Raw genomic sequence first — 22,703 nt, forward strand, 5'->3', positions numbered from 1 at the left:
ACGGACTCTACCCTTGGCGGACATACGCTGGCACTCATCACAACTCCTACAAAAGGCTCTAATATCTGCTCCCATACCTGGCCAGTAAAACTGATCAGCAACCTTCATATCTATAGGACTAGGCGTGTGTGTGTGTGTGTGAGTGTGTGTGTGTGTGTGAGTGTGTGTGTGTGTGTGGGTGTGTGTGTGAGTGTGTGCGTGTGTCTGCTCTGGGCAGCCGAAATGGCACGATCGTTTTTCATTAAACTTGGTGGAAAAATCGCAAAAAAATCGTACTTTGGTACAAACCTGGTCCCATATCGATGGTTTCTTTAGGAAGCCATAACATAACCATTTTATTTACGCTGGAAAACGATTGCAAGTCTACGGACTTTGCGCACCCTCATTCTATTCCTTTTTATAGTATATTGGATACTGTAAGTATCACGACCACGACCATGATTATAACAACCACGACCATGATTATAACAACCACGACTATGATTATAACAATCACCACTATGATTACAACAACACGACCATGATTATAACAACCGCGACTATGATTATAACAACCACGACCATGATTATAACAACCACGACCATGATTATAACAACCACGACTACGATTATAACAACCACGACCATGAATATAACAACCACGACCATGATTATAACAACCACGACCATGATTATAACAACCACGAATATGATTATAACAACCACGTCTATGATTATAACAACTACGACCATGATTATAACAACCACAACCATGATTATAACAACCACGACCATGATTATAACAACCACGACCATGATTATGACAACCATGACTATGATTTTAACAACCAAGAACATGATTATAACAACCACGACTATGATTATAACATGCACGACCATGAATATAGCAATCACGACTATGATTATGACAACCATGACTATGATTTTAACAACCAGGAACATGATTATAACAATCGCGACTATGATTATAACAACCACGACCATGATTCTATCAACAGCGACTATAATTATAAAAACCACGACCATAATAATAACAACCACAACCATGATTATAACAACCACAACTATGATTATAACAATCACGACTACGATTATAACAATCACGACCATGATTATAACAATCACGACCATGATTATAACAACCACGAATATGATTATAACAACCACGACCATGATTATAACAACCACGACCATGATTATAACAACCACGAATATGATTATAACAACCACGACCATGATTATAACAACCACGACCATGATTATAACAATCACGACTATGATTATAACAATCACGACCATGATTATAGCAACCAAGACCATGATTATAACAACAGCGACTATGATTACAACAACCACGGCCATGATTATAACAAAGACGACCATGATTATAACAACCACGACTATGATTATAACAACCACGACCATGAATATAAGAACCACGACTATGATTATAACAACCGCGACCATGATTATAACAACCAGGAAAATGATTATAACAACCACGGCTATGATTATAACAACCACGAATATGATAATGACAACCATGACCATGATTATAACAACCACGACCATGATTATAACAACCACGACCATGATTATAACAACCACGACCATGATTATAACAACCACGACCATGATTATAACAACAGCGACTATGATTATAACAACCACGACTATGATTATAACAACCGCGACCATGATTATAACAACCAGGAATATGATTATAACAACCACGGTGTAAAGGCCTGGGACTTAGGGATAGAAATCCCTAACCAGACTAATCAGGATCATAATTAAGGAATGTCAAGGACCATGGTTTTCTGAGGAATAACAAACAACCGTTTGAGATTGACATCTCTTTACTTAAAAAATATAACACAAAACTCTGACACCACTCAACAAACATCAAATAATAATTACGGGAGTCAAACAATTAAGTCAAGTCAACAGTTAATGGAGTCAAACAATTAATGGAAGCAAACAATTAAAGGGAGCAAACAATTAAAGGGAGCAAACAATTAATGGGAGTCAGCAATTATTAGAATCAAACAATTAATGGGAGTCAACAACTGATAGAATCAAACAATGAACAGATATTTCCTACTGCAGTGGCCCTGGGGGAATGTTCTGGAACAAGGTGATCCACACTCGGGGTAGGGAAACATCCATTCAACTCCACACTCGAGCGACGTCTTGAAATGGCAGAACACCCGGGCACAGACGGAATGAGATGAACTGACGGTCGTGGTACGCGGTAGTGGCAGATGACCAGAGAATTGACAGTCGATAGGTGAAGGTCTGGGAACACAGCCCACGAGTCCAGGACCTATGATGAGATCACAGCCAGAATTTGACCGACAGCCGGGTAGGTAGATAGTGACTGTATGGCGGCTGGGTTGAATCTCCGGGTGACCAAAGATAGACGCTGCCGTTCTCACCTCTGTCCAACCGCCCCAAGTGTCGTCCGCACCAGCAAACGAGCGAGTTAGCAGCGGTAACCAGCAGGAAGATCGTTTCCTCCCTTACACACGGCTATGATTATAACAACCACGAATATGATTATGACAACCACGACCATGATTATAACAACCACGACCATGATTATAACAACAGCGACTATGATTATAACAACCACGACCATGATTATGACAACCACGACCATGATTATAACAATCACGACTATGATTATAACAACCACGACCATGAATATAACAACCACGACTCTGATTATAACAACCACGACTCTGATTATAACAACCACGACCATGAGTATAACAACCACGACCATGATTATAATAACCACGACCATGATTATAACAACCACGAATATGATTATGACAACCACGACCATGATTATAACAACCTCGACCATGATTATAACAACCACGGCCATGATTATAACAACCACGACCATGATTATAATAACCTCGGTAAACTGTACCACCGGACTCGCTACCGGGCACGAAGTGCCCACGATCACTTGTAAGTCTTTCTAAGCGAACAGTGTCCTGCTAGAGGGCTCTCGTGAGCTATAGAGAGAATGTTACTCCAACAATCAGCAGGGAAACAAGTAAAAACCGACCTACTTTGGCTGGTTGCTTGGATGTCACACAAGACCTATGTAACAGATCATTAATACAAACAAACTTGCAAACACACCCATCTCTAGCCTGATCCTCCTCCCCGGAAGTCACCTTCTCTCTCACCCGCGTCAGAGTGGTACATGAGGCTTGAAGCTTAACGAACTCCTTGGGCGTCACAGTCAGTGGCTGCAATTTCGGCAGAACCAGGGGATGCAGTCGTTTCACCTTCGCCGACCGTGTCTCCACAGCTTGGACCTTTGCTGGAGGCGAGTGTGAGGGTGGCGAGTCGACGTCGGCAGGTGGCGAGGCGACGTCGGCGAGGAGACTTGTGCTGGTGGAGAGGAGAGTCTTTAGGGTTCCGGGTCGTTAGGGTCAGGAACTCCGGGAACATTACCAATGAAAACACTAGCGAGTTTAATGGGCGCTCTTACCACACTAGACCAACCAATGAAATAGGGGCTACACATGTAGCACCTAACAACAGGGAACTGGTCAACACGACCTAAATAATCGGCGACACTAACTTTCGAGCAGCTGCAGACGTCAGCATCGGGCAGAGTTTCCTCAGAGACAATAATGCACGAGCAACCGATGTCCCTGATGATAGTAGATGCCCAAGACCCATTTATCGTTCTGCTGACACAATAACGGGGACAGCTCCTGTCTTCCAAACAGAATCCGACCTTGTAGCTGGGTTGATGAATGTCGGTAGATTTGAAGGCACGGGGATTCCTGGGACAGCAAGAACGAATGTGCCCTTCTTCTCCGCAGTTGTGGCACCGCACGGCCGGTGAACTACTCCTCTCTTCTCCTGGGATTGGTTCCTTGGAGGACGTAGGCTTCGCGTTCTTCACTGGAGGAGTGGGAGACTTGGGGTAGGCGTTGCGAGCGGACACCCAGTTGTCAGCAAGTTCTACAGCTTCCCCTAGCGTCGCTGGCCTGTGTTCCTTGATGAATATTCTCAGGTTTGGCTGTAGAGAAGACAGAAACTGATCCAATATCATAAAGTTAGCAAGAGACACAAAGGTTTCCTCAACCTCTGACGCCTCTAGCCATTGTTGAAACAAACGACCCAGGTGGATTGAAAATTGTTGGTATGTTTCCCCTGCTCTAATAACCATCAGAAGTCTCGTTAAAACTTCGCAAGAGAGCTTGCTTCAACAAAAAGTAATCTCTAGTGATGTCGGCAGACAGGGACGTATAAATCTGTACCGGTTTACCACCCGGTAGGCTACCCAATCTTACAGCATAGCTATCTTTGTCCACACTAAGCACCTCAGCTACCCTTTCAAACCTAACAAAGTGGGAGGCGATGTCTTCTCCTTCACGATAAACAGGCAAACTAATTTTTGCTACATTATCTCGTATAGGGCCAGAGGATTCTGGTCTACTTGAAGCATTAATCCTAGCTAGTTCTATGTCTTTTTCTGACTGCAACTTAGCTAATTCGAACTCTCTTTCTCTGCTGCGCTCCTCTCTCTCTCTCTCTTTCTCTCTCTCTCTGTTGCGTTCCTCTCTCTCTTTGTTCTGCTCCTCTCTCTCGGCAGTTTGTTGGGTTGTCACATATCGACCAACGTCCGCACCCGTCAGACCCAGGGCCACTGCTTGACATTTCAACTCCTCAAAACTAGACATAATGATACAAAAGGCCAAGAGCCAAAGTGACAAATTAAACAACTTACCCCACAACTAGCCAAAAGTAACTACTTAGTGGCTCAATCAAACAATTAAATGATTCGATCCGGCTGGAGGAAACCTTGTTTCGCACCCAGTCCAGTTAAATCACCTCAGGGAAAAAAACAGCACCAGGTAAATCAACAACAAAATGCTATGGCAGCATCCACAGTGCACCCCAACCAACACTAATTAACTTCCGTAGCACGATGGAGAGCAACAAAATTAGCACAACAGAAGGAAGGGAAAAGCACCAAACAACACTTACTTCCGGGCCTCAGACAGCAAGCGGCGCGCACACGGCGACTTACAACAAACACTGGTAACGAATGTTAACCCTCAGAAACCAAGATTAGAGACAATCCTGGCAAGGTCGCCACTTGTAACTTGGACTTTGGGATATAAATCCATGGCCGGCCTAATCAAGATCTTATAAAAGGAAAGTCAAGAACCATGGGTTTCCAAGGAGTAACAAACAACATTTAGAGATTGATATCTCTTTACTACGAAAATAATCACAATAATTGACACTACTCACACATATATCAAATAAAAAATTACAGGAGTCAAACAATTAAGGGAGTCGACAATTACGGGAGTCAAACAAATACAGGAGTCAAACAATTAATGGACAATATCTTGTCTGGTAATGGGAACAAACCCATTATCTGCCTCAGTGCAGGAGGCAATGATATTGGCCGGTGTAGGAGCGAGGAGCTTCTTGATAATTTCAAGGCAGCTATAGATCGTATTAGGACTAAGGGAGGGATCCCTATCATATGCGGTGTCCTGCCTAGAAGGAGAGTTGGCAGTGAATGGTTGTCAAGGGCAGTTGGTGTCAACGACAGTCTTGACAGATATTGCAAGTCAATATCAGTCCCATTCATTGACAACTGGGACAACTTCTACGGCAGAAGGGACCTTTATGCTAGGGATGGGGTGCACCTGTCTAGGGATGGAGTAGCAGCCCTGGCAGGGGCTCTAGAGAGGGCAGTTCAAAAGATATCGAAGTCTTTAAACTGCTAGGAGAACATATGAGCACGGGGGTGGAGGAGACTGCAGTGGGAGAGGGTAAACAAAGTGAAAGATTACAGGGAAATAGTGTTACGAATGATGACAAAACTAAATTAGACAGGGAGTTTAAAACTAAACGCGGTAAGGGGAGGACTCAGAACACGACTAACTTAAATGTATACTACGCAAACAGTAGAAGTATGAGAAACAAAATGGATGATATTAGGGCCATGGTATGTACCGAAAAAATCGATATAATAGCATTCACTGAAACGTGGATCAACCTAGACACACGTGAGTTACCGGTCGAATACCAAATTGCGGGTTACAAACTGTTCCATACCGATAGGCAGACCAGGAAAGGAGTCGGCGTAGCAATCTATGTTCGGGATAATCTGAAGTGTGAAATAAATAAGGAAATAAAAACTGAGCGGAGTACAGAAACAATTTGGATAGAATTAATCGACGGTAGGGAAAAATTAATCACAGGAGTAATATATAGACCTCCCAATCTTGATAGAGTCAATGAGCGACTTATCTGGGATGAAATGCGCAGGGCTTCCATACACAACAAAGTCTGTATAGTAGGCGACTTTAACCTTGGCCAAATAGATTGGACTGACCTTACAGGTAACTCAGAATCAGAGGATTTTCTCGAGACGATCCAGGAGTGTTTTCTAAGTCAACATATAACCGAACCCACCCAGGGTAATAATATACTCGAATTAGTTCTGTCAAACAGAGAAAACCTCATTAGCAATGTCAAGGTAGGGAACGAACTTGCAAACAGCGATCACAAAGAAATTAGATTCCAGTTAGATTTTCAGGGCAGACGTAAGGCAAATTCCATTAAAGTAACAGATTTCAGAAGGGCAAACTTTGACAGTTTAAAGAGGCAGCTGAGAGAGGGGGTGTCGCGCTCGGCCGTGAACCTGACAGATGACACAGACCTGATAACGAGATCTGAGATTGCCGAGTTCCACGACAATTTAATTAGTGAGCTACTTAATGCACAAAGGCAGAACATACCATACAAAAAACTCAGATCAGACAACAATGACCCTAAATGGATAAATAATTATTTAAAGAACATCATTGGCCAAATGAAGGCTATAGGTAGAAGGATAAATCGTGGCGAAATTTACCTCCGGGATTATTATAGGGGATTGGCGGGTAGGGTTAAAACTGAGATAAGGAAAGCCAAGAGGAATAATGAGGTAAGGATAGCAAGGGAGGCGAAGACAAACCCCAAAGGATTCTACCAAATGTATCAAACTAAAACACGAGAAAAGATTGGACCAATACGGTCAGATACCGGTGAGCTCACTGATAACGACAGAGAAATGAGCAATAATTTGAATAAATATTTTTCAACAGTTTTCACCACCGAAAATTTAAACATGATACCCGAGGCACCGACTCTATTCAGAGATAGTGAAGAAAACAAATTAAGAGAGATAGTAGTGACTAGTAATGATGTTAGTAAGCAAATAGACAAACTAATGCCTAATAAGTCACCAGGTCCTGATGAGATATTTGCCAGAGTATTAAAGGAATGTAAGGAAGAGCTTAGTATGCCCTTAGCAAAGTTGTTTAACATGTCCTTAAAAACAGGTGTAGTACCAGAATCCTGGAGGATAGCGAATGTAATACCGATTTTCAAGAAGGGGATAGATCACTATCCTCTAACTACCGCCCAATCAGTCTAACATCAATAGTAGGCAAATTACTGGAAGCAATCATTTCAAACTCTATTCGAAATCACCTGGAGAAGCACCGATTGATCAATGATTCCCAGCATGGCTTCACAAGCGGACGTTCATGTCTAACTAATCTATTAACATTCTTTTTATCAGTTTTCGAATCGGTGGACGAGGGGCATAATTATGATGTGGTATATCTCGACTTTAGCAAAGCCGTCGACAGAGTCCCCCACGAAAGACTAATTAGAAAGGTAGAAGCACATGGCATCAAAGGTAATATCCTTAAATGGATTAGGGCGTGGTTACAGGACAGGAAACAGCGAGCGAGCATTAATGGCACTAAGTCCCTTTGGAGCAACGTCACAAGTGGAGTTCCCCAAGGCTCAGTCCTCGGACCATCATTATTTATTATATACATAAACGACATAGATATCCACATAGACAGCAACATAAGCAAATTTGCTGATGACACTAAAATAGGACGCGTTATTAAATCTGACGAGGACTCCACAAAACTAAAGGAAGATCTAAAAAAAAATTTCGAATGGTCTGAAAAATGGCAGATGAAATTCAAAGTTGACAAATGTAAAGTACTCAGTATAGGAGATGTAAACAGGGAAACCAGATACCAGATGAACAACGATGCCATAGAGAAATCCGACTGAGAAAGAGATTTAGGAGTAATGATAAGTAGAAACCTTGAGCCAAGTAAACAATGTGTTTTTGCTCGTAACAAGGCTAATAAAGTACTTGGGTTCATACAAAGGAGTGTTAGTTACAAGACTAGCGAAATCATCCTTAAACTGTATCTTGCTCTTGTGAGACCACACCTGGATTACGCAGTTCAGTTCTGGTCACCGTATTACAGAATGGATATAGAATCCTTGGAAAGAATTCAGAGGAGAATGACAAGACTAATCCCGGGCATTAGGAACCTTGAGTATAGTGACAGGTTAAAGCATCTTAATTTGCACTCCCTCGAGAGACGTAGAGCGAGGGGCGACCTGATAGAGGTGTGTAAGTGTAAGGCAGGGCTAAACAAAGGGGACATTACAAAGGTGCTCAGAGTATCCAACCAGGAGCGAACCGGTAACAATGGTTTTAAATTAGACAAATTTAGATTTAGGCGTGAAATAGGTAAACACTGGTTTGGAAACAGAGTAGTGGATGAATGGAACAAGTTACCAAATATCATCATTAACTCGAATACGCTGAATAGCTTCAAACATAGGTTGGATGCTTATATGAGCAACAGGGGTTGGGTATAAACGGGACTGCCCAGTATGGGCCAATAGGCCCGCTGCAGTTTCCTCCATTCCTATGTTCTTATGTTCTTATATTTCCTACGGCGGCAGCCTGGTGGAATGTTCCGTTGACGCTGTGGTCAGCTCTCAGGGGGAAGGTCCAGGGCAGCTTCCTCACTTGTCGCCGGCGTTTGGTGGGCCACACAGGGCATGGACGGTGGATAGGGCTTGGAGGAAGTGGCGATGACGTGACAGCCGCGGTAGTAGCTGGAGCAGGTGTCCGGAGGTTGACAGCCGAATAGTGAAACCCACGAGCCCCAGGAGCCTCAAATGAGCACACAACCAGAATTTGAACGAACAGCGGGGTGCAAGTACAACTGTGTTAACGGCTGGGTAGTGTCTGATGTGTGACGAAGCTGCAGCGACATTCTCACCTCCGTCTACCCCCCTAGTGGAGCCGCGAACAAGCAAATGAGCGGCGGACAACCATCCCGCTCGTTACAGCCCTTACAATACCAATGAAAAAGAGTACATCATCTGCAGACTTTGGTATAGGATATTTACGGATGGCCTCAACTTTGTTATCAACAACACTAACTCTGCCTTGGTCAACCACATGCCCTAAATATTTTATTCTAGGTTATAAAAACTTGCATTTTGACAATTTTAACTTTAAATTAGCATCTTGTAGTATAGCTAACACATGTTCCAGTCTCACGAGGTGTGAGGACACATCTGGAGACATGACAATTATGTCATCCAGGTACACTAGGACTTCAGAGCCTAATATGGAACGAAAGATACTTGTCATCAACTTTGAAAACGTAAATGGGCTACTTTGTAGTCCAAAAGCATGCACAGGAATTCCCAATGTCCCGAGGGTGTACTGAAGGCCGTTAAGGGTCGACTTTCCTCGTCCAATGGCACTTGCCAGAAACCTGATAGCAGGTCCCGGGTTGAAAAAACTTTACTATGACCTAGACTCTTCAACAGATCTCCCAACAAGGGCATCGGGAAACGGTTAAGACGACGATAGTCTACGTAAGGCCTCCAGGTACCGTCTGGCTTTGGCAAGATTTTAGGGGGCCATAGCGGGCTAGTGTAAGTAGTATATGTTTGGAGATAATGTGGAAACTGTGATTCAACTTTTTTGTTTTGTTACTTTGCCTTGTTAGGGGAGAAATCGGGTTTTTTTATTTGTCTTTTTTATTGCCATTGTGTGCAAACACAATACCTGTACGGTACAGTTTTGATATTTACATACTATGGTGCAGCAGCTAGTTTTTCATTTCAAACGGATTCGCTCAGATTGCATGATTCTAGTTCCTGTCAGCAGGGTGACGGGCGCTGGACTGAGTCACTGATGTCACATGTTCTGTACATGTCCGTGTGTCATCGCTTTACTAGTGGTGATCAGACCGAATGTTCTCAGTCTTGCTAAAGATATCATTAGGAAAATATGTGAGTGTACTGTGATTGGACTGTATGTGTAGGTTTTACGTGTGATTGCATAGGCATTTTATGTATGTTTACATACATTATGAATTGACTTCATGCATGTTTGTGTGTTTGCCATTCGGATTATTTTCTCATTTTTGTTTTTCATTATTTATTTTTAGTCTTTATCATTCGTCTGTTTCTGTGACATTTTGTGTTTTTTTAAAGAACTAGTCAACATTTAGAAAGGGAGAGAGAGAGAAAGATAATTTTTTTAGTAAAACCAGGAGATTCATGATTGTCTTATATTTCTGTGTTTTATTATTAAAATTTTTAGTCTGTATAATTCGTCTATTTCTGTCTCTTTGGCAATATTTTTGTAACAAGTCAACACTCGTATAGAAGATATAGGTAGAATATTTATAGTTGTAGGATTGTAAAGTGAGGAAGTTTGGTAGCGTGGCTGGTTAGTTATTTAACTGTAAATACGTTCTTAGGGGAAATCCTTCTCAACACCGCTTTCAATACAACTATTTATTATTCACTCAATGACGCGCACACATTAATAGAACCTAATATCGAAGTTACTAGAACATTATATTTACGTTGATAGACACTGACTCTCGGACACAAAAATGAAATGAATACACTTCCCACCGTAAGTAACTCACCCTATGGATAGCTCTGACAATGACTCACGTGTGACCTGAGGGAGGCTCAGCAGGTGCTGTTGAAGGGAGTGCTGGACTATGTCTCCTATGGGAGACTCTGCTCGCTGGAGACGCGGTGCTCGGGAGGGAAGTCTCCCTCCCGACCTCGACTAGTGACGAGCGTGACTCCGTCTTCTGTCGATAGTGATGTGGAAATCATGCCGTGGACATGAGCTGCAGGGCCTTTATATTGGAGGAGAGCTGGCAGATGACCTCTCCTAATTAACACTAAACTGGTTACATCTGGACAAATGTGTTTGTCTAGGTGCGTGGTCATGTCGCTGGTCGGTAATGCTTCCAAATTATTACCACTTTGGTGTGTCTTAGCTAGGTGTGGTTTCTTTAACACGGTCATGTCGCCGGGTTAAGCTAATCGCGCGGCGGTGAGGACTCTGGGTCAATGAGACTAACCTCTCTTGGGTCAGGTTTGGACAGCTTGTCCAGGTGTAGTTGTAACACAGTTATATCGCAGGGTTAACTCAAGTTCTTTGTGGCCATCAGCTCTCTTGGGTCAGGTCTTCATCTCACTGTAGGTTGTGTCAACCTACATGGGTTACCAAGTGGGCATCTAGTTACTGTTATATATGCTGTTCATCTCTGCTCTGTAAGCTATGGTCTGATAAACAATCATTTCATTTTTTTATATTTCCTTAGAATTACGATGATTGCCAGTGTTGCTAAGAAGCAGAAGTACAGTGATGAATACATGAACTACGGATTTACATCAATCCTCGCTGATCCCAACGAGAAACCTCAGTGTGTGTTGTGTTTCAAAGTGCTGGGAAACGATTCCATGAGGCCTAGTAAGCTGAAGCATCATCTGACGACAATCCACCCCCAGTATGCGGAGAGGGACCCCGATTTCTTCAAGCGTCATGAACGGAGTTTGGGAAAACAGAGACTGGATGAGAGTGGTGCCTTCCAAAAGCAGAACTTAAGTGTAGTTGAGGCATAATATGAGGTTTCCATTGAAATAGCAAAGAAGAAGAAGGCCCACACGATTGGTGAAACTTTAATTAAGCCATGTGCTTTAGAGATGGTCAGCAAGTTCTTGGAGAGGCAAGTGAACGTAAGATTCAACAGATTTCCTTGTCAGGCGTCACGGTGAAACGGAGAATTAGTGAAATGTTAGATGATATCATGGAACAAGTGATACAGGAGATTAAACCGTCTCCAACTGGTATGTTCACAATACAGTTGAATGAGTCAACGGGTGTGAGTTCTTGTGCACAGCTACTTGCGTTTGTTAGGTATGTATTCCTGCGTGACATCAAGGATGAATATCTGTTCTGTATACAGCTTGAAACTACCACAACAGCTTTAGATGTGATGGAAAAGTTGACTTCTCTCTTCACAACTAACGGGATCACCTGGAAAAAAATCTGTGGAGGCTGTACTGATGGGGCCCCGACGATGCTGGGATCGAAATCGGGGTTACAGAAGCACTTCAAGGAAGTAGCTCTGATTGCCAAAGGGGTTCATTGTGTGATCCATCGTTTTACACTGGCGTCGAAAACCCTCCCTGATGCCCTCTGCAAGATCCTGGAGGCAGTGGTAAAATGCGTCAACTTTGTGAAAACAGGAGATTTGAACTCTCGCTTTTTCCAGAACCTCTGTAGAGGCATGGATTCAGAGCATGAAGCCCTCCTCTTTTACTCCAAAGTACGATGGCTTTCCACGGGTAATGATGTGAATCGAGTGTTCGAACTTCGGGGAGAACATAAGTTGTTCCTGGAAATGAAAGGGAAGGATGATCTACTAAGTCACTACAACGAGGTGTTGTGGGAGCCACGTCTTTCGTACCTGGCAGACATATTTGAGCAGCTAAACAGGCTGAATCTCAAGCTACAAGGCAAGGAAAGAAATGTGTTTCACCACATTGACTGTATTCGTGCATTTCTTGACAAACTCCAGAACTGGCAAAGGAAAGTCAGTGCAGGAAATTTTGCCATGTTTGAGAATATCTCAATTGTTCTTGACGAGATTGAAGAGGATCATCTACTTGACCCATCACTCAAAAATTTTATAATTCAACACTTGAAATCTTTGGAAAGTGAGCTCAAAAGGTACTTCCCAAAATTCGAGAAAGAAAGGAAATTGGTGAGGAATCCTTTCTCTGGCACTCTTGATATTGCTGTCATTCCCGACGATGGTCAGCACGAATTCCTTGATCTCAGGAACGAATCTGCTGTCAGAGACCTCTATGAAGAAAAATATCTGACTGTTTTCTGGTGCTCAATGTATCAGTCATATCCAAAAGTTAGTGAGATCGCACTTCGAGTCATTTTGTCATTTTCTACTACTTATTTATGTGAATCTGGTTTCTCCATCCTTCTTCAATTAAAGAATAAAATCCGAAACCGGTTACATGTGGACCCAGACATGAGAGGTGCTTTATCAGTGACTCAACCTCGAATCAACCGACTGACTGAAAGGAAACAATGTCATCCATCCCATTGAACTGTAACAAAATATGCATTCTGTTTGATGATTGAAAACATTAAAATAAAGGAAGAGTACCAAAACAGTTTATTTTCATCATTATTTGTGAGGGACTTGGGAAAGAACTGAAGGGGGGTCACGAGGATTGTTGAGTGTTCCTCATGGGGGGAATGGAGTGAAAAGTTTGAGAAACACTGCTCTAACCAGTTAGTGTCTAGCTTGAGGGAAACTGTGGTTAACTGATCAGGGCTCAATTGTACATCATGTGTTAGTTTTCCTGAGCACACGCCAGAGAAGTAATAAGTGTTAACTTGTGGGCCAACCCCCACCGCTGAATTGAAGACTTCACCTAATTGGTCATTTCCGTGTGAGGGAATCTATCTATCTAAATTAATCGGGACAGGAACCTCGTTAACTTCGGACGACGCGTCGGTTAATCTGTAATTCTGTACGGTATTAGGAATTTGACGTAAATACGCGGCTAAGCTAACGATTTCTTGGTTGACAGTAATTAAATTCTCATGAGGGACTATTACTATCGGTGGGCTTTCATCTTTGGGAAGCCGACTAACAAATGCCCAGGAATGTAAATTCCGTCCGCAACATGGAAGAAGGCAGATATACAGCCCATTCCGAAGCCCAGAGAACCAGACAAACCAAGGCCCATCTCCCTTCTCAGCTGCATAGCGAAGACGGGAGAAAGAATGGCTCTCAACCGACTCAAGTGGAAAGTAGGCAGCCCACACCCTCACATTTTTGCTTACACCGAGAACACCGGCACAGGCAACAACATCGCCGAGATACTCAGCACAGTGGACTACAAACCAGCTCTGGTGGTCTTCCTCGACCTGGAGAAGGCCTTCGAACTAGCAAATCCACTGGCCATTACAACGACGCTCGCTGAAAAAGGCGTCAAAGGAAGGTTGCTGGGGTGGATCCAGAACTACCTCACACAGAGAGAAGCAAGAGTAGAGAGCAACCTCAAGCTACAGGGTCCATGAAAACGGAACCCCACAAGGAGGCATCCTCAGTCCAATGCTGTTCAATGTCCTGATGGAAAATCTTGTCAAACTTCCTTTCAGACAAACAGCCAAGCTCCTATGCTATGCAGACGACTTACAGCTTATAATAAGAGGATCAAACAGACTAGCCAACACGCAACACGCACTCCAACTTACAGAAGAGGAGTGCAACAAACTTGGACTCAAGATAAATCCAGCCAAGTCGAAAGCGATGGCCATCTGCACAGACACACCAGACAAGATGCTCTCCATACAAAACACGACGGTAGTCTGGACCAACACCCACCAGTGTCTTGGAATCTGGTTTGACCAGAAACTCACTTTCAAGCCGCAACTCGAGTATCTCAGGCACAGGACGAAGAGCAGACACAATATAATGAGGTCGCTCACCAGGACAACCGCAGGAGCAAACCTTCATGCGCTCAAAGCCTACTACACGGCCGCCATCAGATCGCTGGTAGATTACAGTGCTCCAGCACTCATTGGACTGAGAGAAGACCAAATAGCTAAGCTAGAAGTCATCCAAAATAATGCTCTCAGGACCATGCTCGGAGCACCCATGTGGACCAGAATTTGCAATTTGCAAATGGAAACTGAACTACCACCCCTGGCAGTACGAGTCAAGCAGGTGACAGCCGGTCTCCTCGCCAAAATCTGTAGTTCAGATTAGCCCACAGCTGCCAAAATTCGAATCAGTGCCTCCCTCCACCTGGACCACAGAGTGCGAGGGGCCACCTGGTCGCACGAGGCAAGCGAGGTCATCCGACACCTGCAAGGAGAAACACTCGTCAAGAACAACCAAGACACACGAGACAATGGTTACGTAGTTCCTCCACCATGGAGCTCTCCACCAGCCACATTCAACATTACCGACCTAGGTGATAGCAAAGCCAACCTCCAGAAGGAGGACCTCAAAAAAATAACTCTGGAAGCCATAGCCACCGAGACACCGGCTGATGCAGCATCATACTTCACAGACGGCTCGGTGGATCCAAAACATCATATATCCGGAGCGGCCTTCTGCACCCAAGGTCAGACCCTCCGATGGAGACTTTCTAATGACTGCTCCACCCTACAAACAGAGCTGGTAGCAATCTCAAAGGCCCTACAACACGCTGCAACACAACACAACAAGTCCATCATAATTCACACGGACTCGAAATCGGCCATGCAGGCGCTGCAACACAGTCAACCAAGAGACAATGTCCACATCATAACCTCGATCCTCGCACAGCTACAGGAATTCCAAAGACAAAACCGCCCAGTCGTCTTACACTGGATTCCCAGTCATGTAGGGATCGGAGGAAACGACGTGGCAGACGAAGCAGCCAAGGCAGCTACACGTTCTAGTAGCGTACACATTCAAGTTCCAGCAAGCGTGCAACAGATCAAGAATCACCTCAGAAATACTAGCAAGCTCCACATCAAAAAGAGCTTCCTTCACGCATTCAACGCTGGTTCCCAATCAGCCAAATGGTACCTGGCGGCTACAAAAGGGGAACCACCTTTCGCGGACAAGAAAACACCAAGACAAACCCAAGTTAGCCTTCATCGACTACGACTAGGGTACAAGTGCTCCTGGCAGATGATCGGAAATGACGTCATGGAATGCACCTACTGTCAGGAGCCAGCAGCCAACCCACTTGAACACTATCTCCTCGACTGCGAAGTCACACAAAGCCTCCGAAACAGAACTCAAATCTCCCAGGAAGCACACACAACACCAGCGGCTACTCTAACCCGAAAGGCCCAAACAAACCACATTCACCACCTTCTCCGGGTCATCACACGATACCCACCACCCAGATAGGTTAGAAGGTATCCTCTCCCAGCAAGTGCGGACCCCAGTTCGGGGGGCGCTCCACTCCGAAACTGACCACGTCCAAGAGTGGGGGTTGGTGGTAAGCGTCCACTGATCGGGGGTCCGCTCACACTTGCAACCTGCAGTATCCTTCCAAATCTGCAGGTAGGACCACCTCCAATCCCAATCCGGTCTGGCTGCTCCAGGAGCTCCAGCCGGAACCACCAAACGGGCCGCCTATCGGCAAAGGCCCGTGTCGGACTACGGTCCGACAATCTCAACAACAACACAACAACCCAATTTAAACTTAAGCTGCATGGCCCCAGTAACGTCAACTCCTGGGCCGTCTATACCTGTAATATGAGGTAGTTGAATGTCTGTCCAAGAATAGGAATCCGTAGCTAAAGTATTCAAAATATGAGAATCTATGACATTAACTTCAGCACCTGTATATAAAAAGACTGAAATGTTAGTCTGACCCCATATAATGGGTCCTGTTCTCCCTCGAGCCTGGAGAAAAGCGTCAAAGATCTGGGGTGAAGACAACACTTGTGGATCACAGGTACCGGAAACTGATAAAGTGTCATTATTTAAGTGGTTACTTGAGGAGGCAAACTGTAGGTTTCCCGTTATGGAAAAACAATTGTGTTAGGGTTCACCTGTGACTGAAGGAACTGTTGATATCTATAGCACTCAAGTGTGTCGTGTGTCCGGACTTTGTGGATGAAACAGTACTTGTTCCCTGGTGCCGGAGATGACTGACTCTTCCTAGGCTGTGACTGAAGGTTGTGAAACCCGTACCCTGTGCAGAAGGTGTAATAGGCTTGTAACCCGTAGCAGGAGAACGCCCGCCAGGAGCCGCTGAAACAATATGGTGAGAATTAATGCTTGGACATTTTGGTTTAATATGACCAGGGAGACCACAGAAGTGACAAACTATTGGTCCCGTTTTCTTAGGTTTCTGTTTTTTAGCACCTGTGGACGACTCATTGCTGTCCTTAGGTTTACTTGTCACTGTACAGACCAAAGCTTCCTTAGAAAATCCTCCCTAATGATTAATAAGTTCCTGTAATTCCATCAATGTAATATCAGGGGTTGTAATAGCTCCAGACACCTTACGCCTAACCTGTATAGGAACACTACGTAAAATGACACTAAATTGTAAAAACTTGACAATGGACGCAGCACTCGTCCCAGGGTTACTCCCGTTAACTGAAGGTAGGTCTAGCCATGTAGACTTTGTGAGTGAATTAAGTAAGTTTTGTCTTGTGAGATCAACACGCACTAAAAACTGTGAGGGTTTTTCATCAGAGTTCCGTTCCGTTGTCAAATAATCATGCAACGTTGAAAAAAATCAATCTGACGTTCATTTGAACAGGCTGATCGCCAAGCTTTCTTAAATTCATCCCAGGTAGAGATCTTACTCATCTCCCCATACTCGGCAGTATACCTGGCCTCAGACTAGGAACCCTTGTGATCTATTAAATTGTGAGTACAATTAATTATCTGAAGATCTGTGGGGTTCGTACATGAACACTTAGACCTAGCAAATTCTACACTGTTGGCAAACCAAGCCCCAATCTCGCTCAATTCCCCTGAAATGAATGGGTACTTGAGGTCGAAATTGGTATAGGTGTGGTTTACCACCTGGGTGGGAGGAGGGGTGGTTGGACGAGACATGTTAAAACTGGTTCTTCTAATCTCTTTCCTAAACCTTTTAAACACTGAGATAATAGGAGCACTAGACGATCTATGTCGGAATTTATAACTATGGGGCATAGAGAGAGCGTTTGTAGTAGGCAGTAGGCAGCTACCAAACAGGGAGGTACTACCGCCTGGGAGATATTGGAAGCATAATGTATTGTCTAATGGTAGGCCCTGCTGCCATATGGCATCACGAAAATTGTGACCAAGTCCCAGGTTGCTAATCTGACTTTCTGCCACATTTACACACAATTGCACGGTCTCAATTGTTTCTCTTACTTTGAGAGCACAGCATACTGTACATATATCGTTTCTGACTATTGATCCTTTTTTATTTTTTTTTATTTCTTTATGGTTTTATATTATCATTATTATTATTATCAATATTATTATTATTATCATTATTATTATTATTATTATTATTATTATTATTATTATTATTATTATTATAATAATCATTATTCTTATCAGTGTTGTTATTATTAGTATTGTTATTATTATTTTATTTTTTATTTTTTATTATAGATATTATTTACTATGAACTAATTATTATTATTACACGTATATATATATATATATATATATATATATATATATATATATATATATATATATATATATATATATATATATATATATATATATATATATATATATATATATGTAATATTCAGAAATTTCAGAATAATTTCAAACGCCACGTCATTGGCGATACTGAGTTTTCAAGGTCGTCTGAGGGAAGAGAGCGCTCCCCGCACATAGATAGAGGTTGTGGAACTAGGCCTATAAGATATTAAATGTAATTTGCCGAATTAATAATGATGCCATTCATGAAGTTAAGGGACTATTATTGAATTTGAAATTATTATAGATCGTTTATCAGTCTCAATAATGTTACGGGTGTCCCAAGGAGTTATTAGTTAGGCGGAAAATATGTCACGTAGGCCTAAGCTAACGCCTTGAGAGGACACGAGGCTGGCTAGTCCTCAGTCACGCGACAGTGATCGGACCACCAAGACGTCCCTGCGCGTCTGTCCACAGAAATAGTCACGTGGCCTCGTCACCTGTGTTGTGCTATGGCAGTATAACAAGTAAGTCTCATTCGATCTCAGATAGTGGTTAGATAGGGCAGTGATAAAGTTATCAAGAGCTAACAGTAAGATAATTTCAGGGTTTCCGTCAGAACCCACTGGACTGCGAGAGATTGACTGCCGGGGTAGCAAAGAATCTCTTGAGTGAACCTAGCCGTCTGGGTGCCCAGCTAACGACGGGACGATCGTGGGGTCATCAACTCTCCTCTACCTCGGCTCACAATACCACATATCTCAAGCAGCTTAGTGAAACCCTTTTGCTAACGGGAAGCTAAAGCTTCTCTCAACTGTATGAGGTCTGATTGGCTCACTCCCTTCCGCTTCATGGATGTACTGGGGGTAAAGTGAAGCCAGCTGAGTGATACAGGGTCGCACATAGGGACCATGAGTCAGTGGAGCTTAGAGGTACACTTTTCAAGGTGGAGAAAGGCTGATTTGGGCCTTAAACTACGGGTGCCTGTTGGGTGTGCCTTAAACGACTACGGAGTGCAGGTGGAATCTGTGTGTGTGTGTGTTAGGTTAGGAAGCATGGTTCACGGGTATTGGTGGACTTAGTAACTTCTTAATAATAGTGACAATATTTTTGTGTGTAGTTAATACTATTTTTTCAGTTACTAAAGTATGCTGTGTGCATTTAATATTTCTTTATAATCTCAATCTCAGGTATAACCTTTGTTCTCCAGAGTAGTGTTTAAGTTAGGTTAGGAGGTGTGTATCTGTTGGGGTAAAATAATTCTGTTGAGCGCCCTGAAGGCCTATTCAGGGTGGAGTTAATAAGCTCTGATTTTTATACCATTTTCTCAGTGCTGGATATAATTTTGGTGAGCGCCCTTAAGGCCTATTCATTGTAGAGTTATTAATTTCTTATTTATTTAATATCATTTTCTCAGTGATTGATATTTTGTTGAAAGCCCTTAAGGCCTGGTTCATGTGTGCAAGCAACATTTCTTAATACTTTAAACTTATTATACTCTAATGAGGCATTGCCTGAGTTTCTAATAATTTCAACATCATGTATAACTTTTATTCCCCAGAGTAGTATTTTAAGTTCAGGTTAAGAAGTGAGCATATTGGTGTACCATTATTTGATTGTGTTTGTAGTGTTGGAGGGAATATAAGTGTAAATTTTACAGTGTGTCTCATTCATCCCAGTCACAGACGCTATCCTCTTGTGCTGGTTCGGGATTTCTCACTATGGGGCGCTTCCACTGCAATTACCATCTAATAATCTTTAATAAACCCAAAGTCAAGTGACAAATTAAAGTCCAGTAATTCCGATCGGTTACATATATATATATATATATATATATATATATATATATATATATATATATATATATATATATATATATATATATATATATATATATATATATATATATTTCATGTAGATCCACAATGAAAACGTGCCCTGTTCGTTCATGTGAGGAATAATAATCATCCCATTGCTTGGGAAAAAAAGCTTAGAAGTATTTAAATCATCTTGTGTCACAGAAAGACTTCTGGTTGAAGCTAGTTTGATAAAGGAATTAAAATCAATAAACCTTAGTGATGGTCAGTTCAAAACTGATAATATGTTACATAAATATATTTGTCAGTGGCCCAAGGTTAAAAATGCTTTGAAAACCTCTGATCTAGATGTATGATAGCTATTTAGTGGGTCCCGTATTTTTTACCTGACCTGACTAGTCACGTCACCCCCTTCTCTTAAGCTCCTCTACGTATGTGTTGGTGTTGGTGTGGGGATTAGTGGATGACATTATTATGACCTGACCTCATGTTTAATAAGGTCACCCTGTACATTTAAGCCTCTCTCTGTCCATGTAATCCAGTTGCCTCTGAAGATGTCTTGAATAAAGACTTTAATTTGTCACTTGACTTTGGGTTTATTAAAGATTATATATATATATATATATATATATATCAAGAGTTCAAGTGATAGTGTGAAATTAGCCTTTAAGCACAGTGATCAGTGTAAAATACTTATGCAAAACAGTGTTTGTGTTGATAAGTGGCACACCATTCGTGATTTTGTATATCAACTTCTTAGTGAAACTGACAAAGCCCAATAAAGAAGGTTAAATGCCAAATTTAATGCTCTGTTTGACGAGTTACTGGACCCTATGGAGTGATCCAAATTTGTTCATAAACTTATCATCTTATGATCTACAGACAAATGAGAAACTTGTTCTTGGTTTTGTTAGGAAGTTTTCTATCACTCAACGGTGCGTTAATCCACTTACTATTGCTAAAGGTATAATCAACCTGGAAAAGAATAAGTCGTCAGATGTTACAAATGAAGATATTTCCATAGCTAAAGGTTGTATACATAGTGTATTACATAAGAAATTTGTTTCAAACATTCCAAAAAGATTTGAAACAGCCTTGATAAACTTGAAAAGAAATAAGAATATCCATATTACCAAGGCTGATAAGTCTAGTGCTATTGTAATTTTGGATAAAAGTGACGACAATGATAAGATGAATTCATTACTTAGTGATGTAAGCACGTATTGTGAGCTTACGAAAGATCCCCTGGAAAATATTAATAAGTTATCTAATTCCAAAATGAAGATGTTATTGAAAAAGAACCCCGATCTCATCAAACAGCTCTCTCAAATCAATCCCACTTTACCTTATATGTATGGATTCATCAAAACATACAAGCTTAACAATCCATTACGTCCTATCGTGAGTTCTGTGGGTTCTGTTACTTACAAATTATCCAAGTGCTGGTAAAGATGCTATCCCCTCTTACAGGCCAAATATCTAATATATATATATATATATATATATATATATATATATATATATATATATATATATATATATATATATATATATATATATATATATATATATATATATATATACAGTATATATATATATATATCATATCTGTAAATTGTCCAAATTACCAGAACAGAATGACAAAAAATACTCCTCAGGTAAGTCATGAACTCAACACTTCACTGGTTATCAATTAACAATGAGTACAATTAGTGTAAAGGCCACTTAACCTGGTCAGAAGTAATAGCAGGCGGTGAGTGAGGAGGGAGGAGTGACTGACTGTGGTGCTCCCAAGGTTGCTCAATGGTGAGCGGTGTACTCCCCTCTCAGCTGATCGGCTGTCAAGGTCTCGAGTGGAATGATTTGATTTTGCCTCTTCCAGCGGCTACTTTATTGTGCACCCCCACACTCATCCTGTGAGCGGTAGCGCAAATGGATAACAGAGTAGAGTTTACAACGGGTCATAATAATTAACCCCCGTTGTCAGGATATTTTGGCACTGAATGGTACACATTATTTCAATTACATTATTTGTTTAGTTCTATACACTAGTGATCGCTGGCCCTTCATGCCCCGTGAAAGTTTGAACGCTCGTGCTTGTACAGCGAATGAGGGTGCGCCAAGTCCGTAGACTTCCATAGTTAATTAGGGTGTGCCCAGTCCATAGACTTGCATCGTTTTCCATCATAATTAAAATGGTTAATTAATGCCTTCCTAAAGAAACCATGGACATGGGACCAGGTTTGGTCCACTCTACGAATTTTTTGCGATTTTTTCACCAAGTTTGATGAAAAACGATTGTGCCGTTTCGGCTGCCCAGAACAGACAGACAGACAGAGCCACGGCTATTCCTATAGTATATTAGACAAATGATCGTGGGCCCTTCTTGCTCAGTGGCGAGTCTTGTGGTACAGTTTACCAGAGCGTGAAAGTTCGAACGCTCGGGCTTGGCTAGGGGGCAACTGCCAGCCGGCTGACAGCTTACAGC

At 42.3% G+C, this 22,703-nt stretch overlaps 1 protein-coding gene across 1 annotated transcript in view; it reads left to right on the plus strand.

Moving 5' to 3' along the window:
• The first annotated feature begins 11,888 nt into the window (after positions 1–11,888).
• The window catches only part of LOC121853928 (zinc finger BED domain-containing protein 5-like), a 39,946-nt gene continuing 29,131 nt past the window's right edge, over positions 11,889–22,703 (plus strand). Inside the window, exon 1 of the mRNA XM_042348329.1 lies at positions 11,889–13,124. Coding sequence (XP_042204263.1) covers positions 11,889–13,124 — 1,236 coding nt within the window. The remainder of the gene's footprint in view (positions 13,125–22,703) is intronic.

Source organism: Homarus americanus, unplaced genomic scaffold (genome assembly GCF_018991925.1).
Source record: "Homarus americanus isolate GMGI-L3 unplaced genomic scaffold, GMGI_Hamer_2.0 scaffold18703, whole genome shotgun sequence".
In the NCBI taxonomy this organism is placed as follows: domain Eukaryota; kingdom Metazoa; phylum Arthropoda; class Malacostraca; order Decapoda; family Nephropidae; genus Homarus; species Homarus americanus.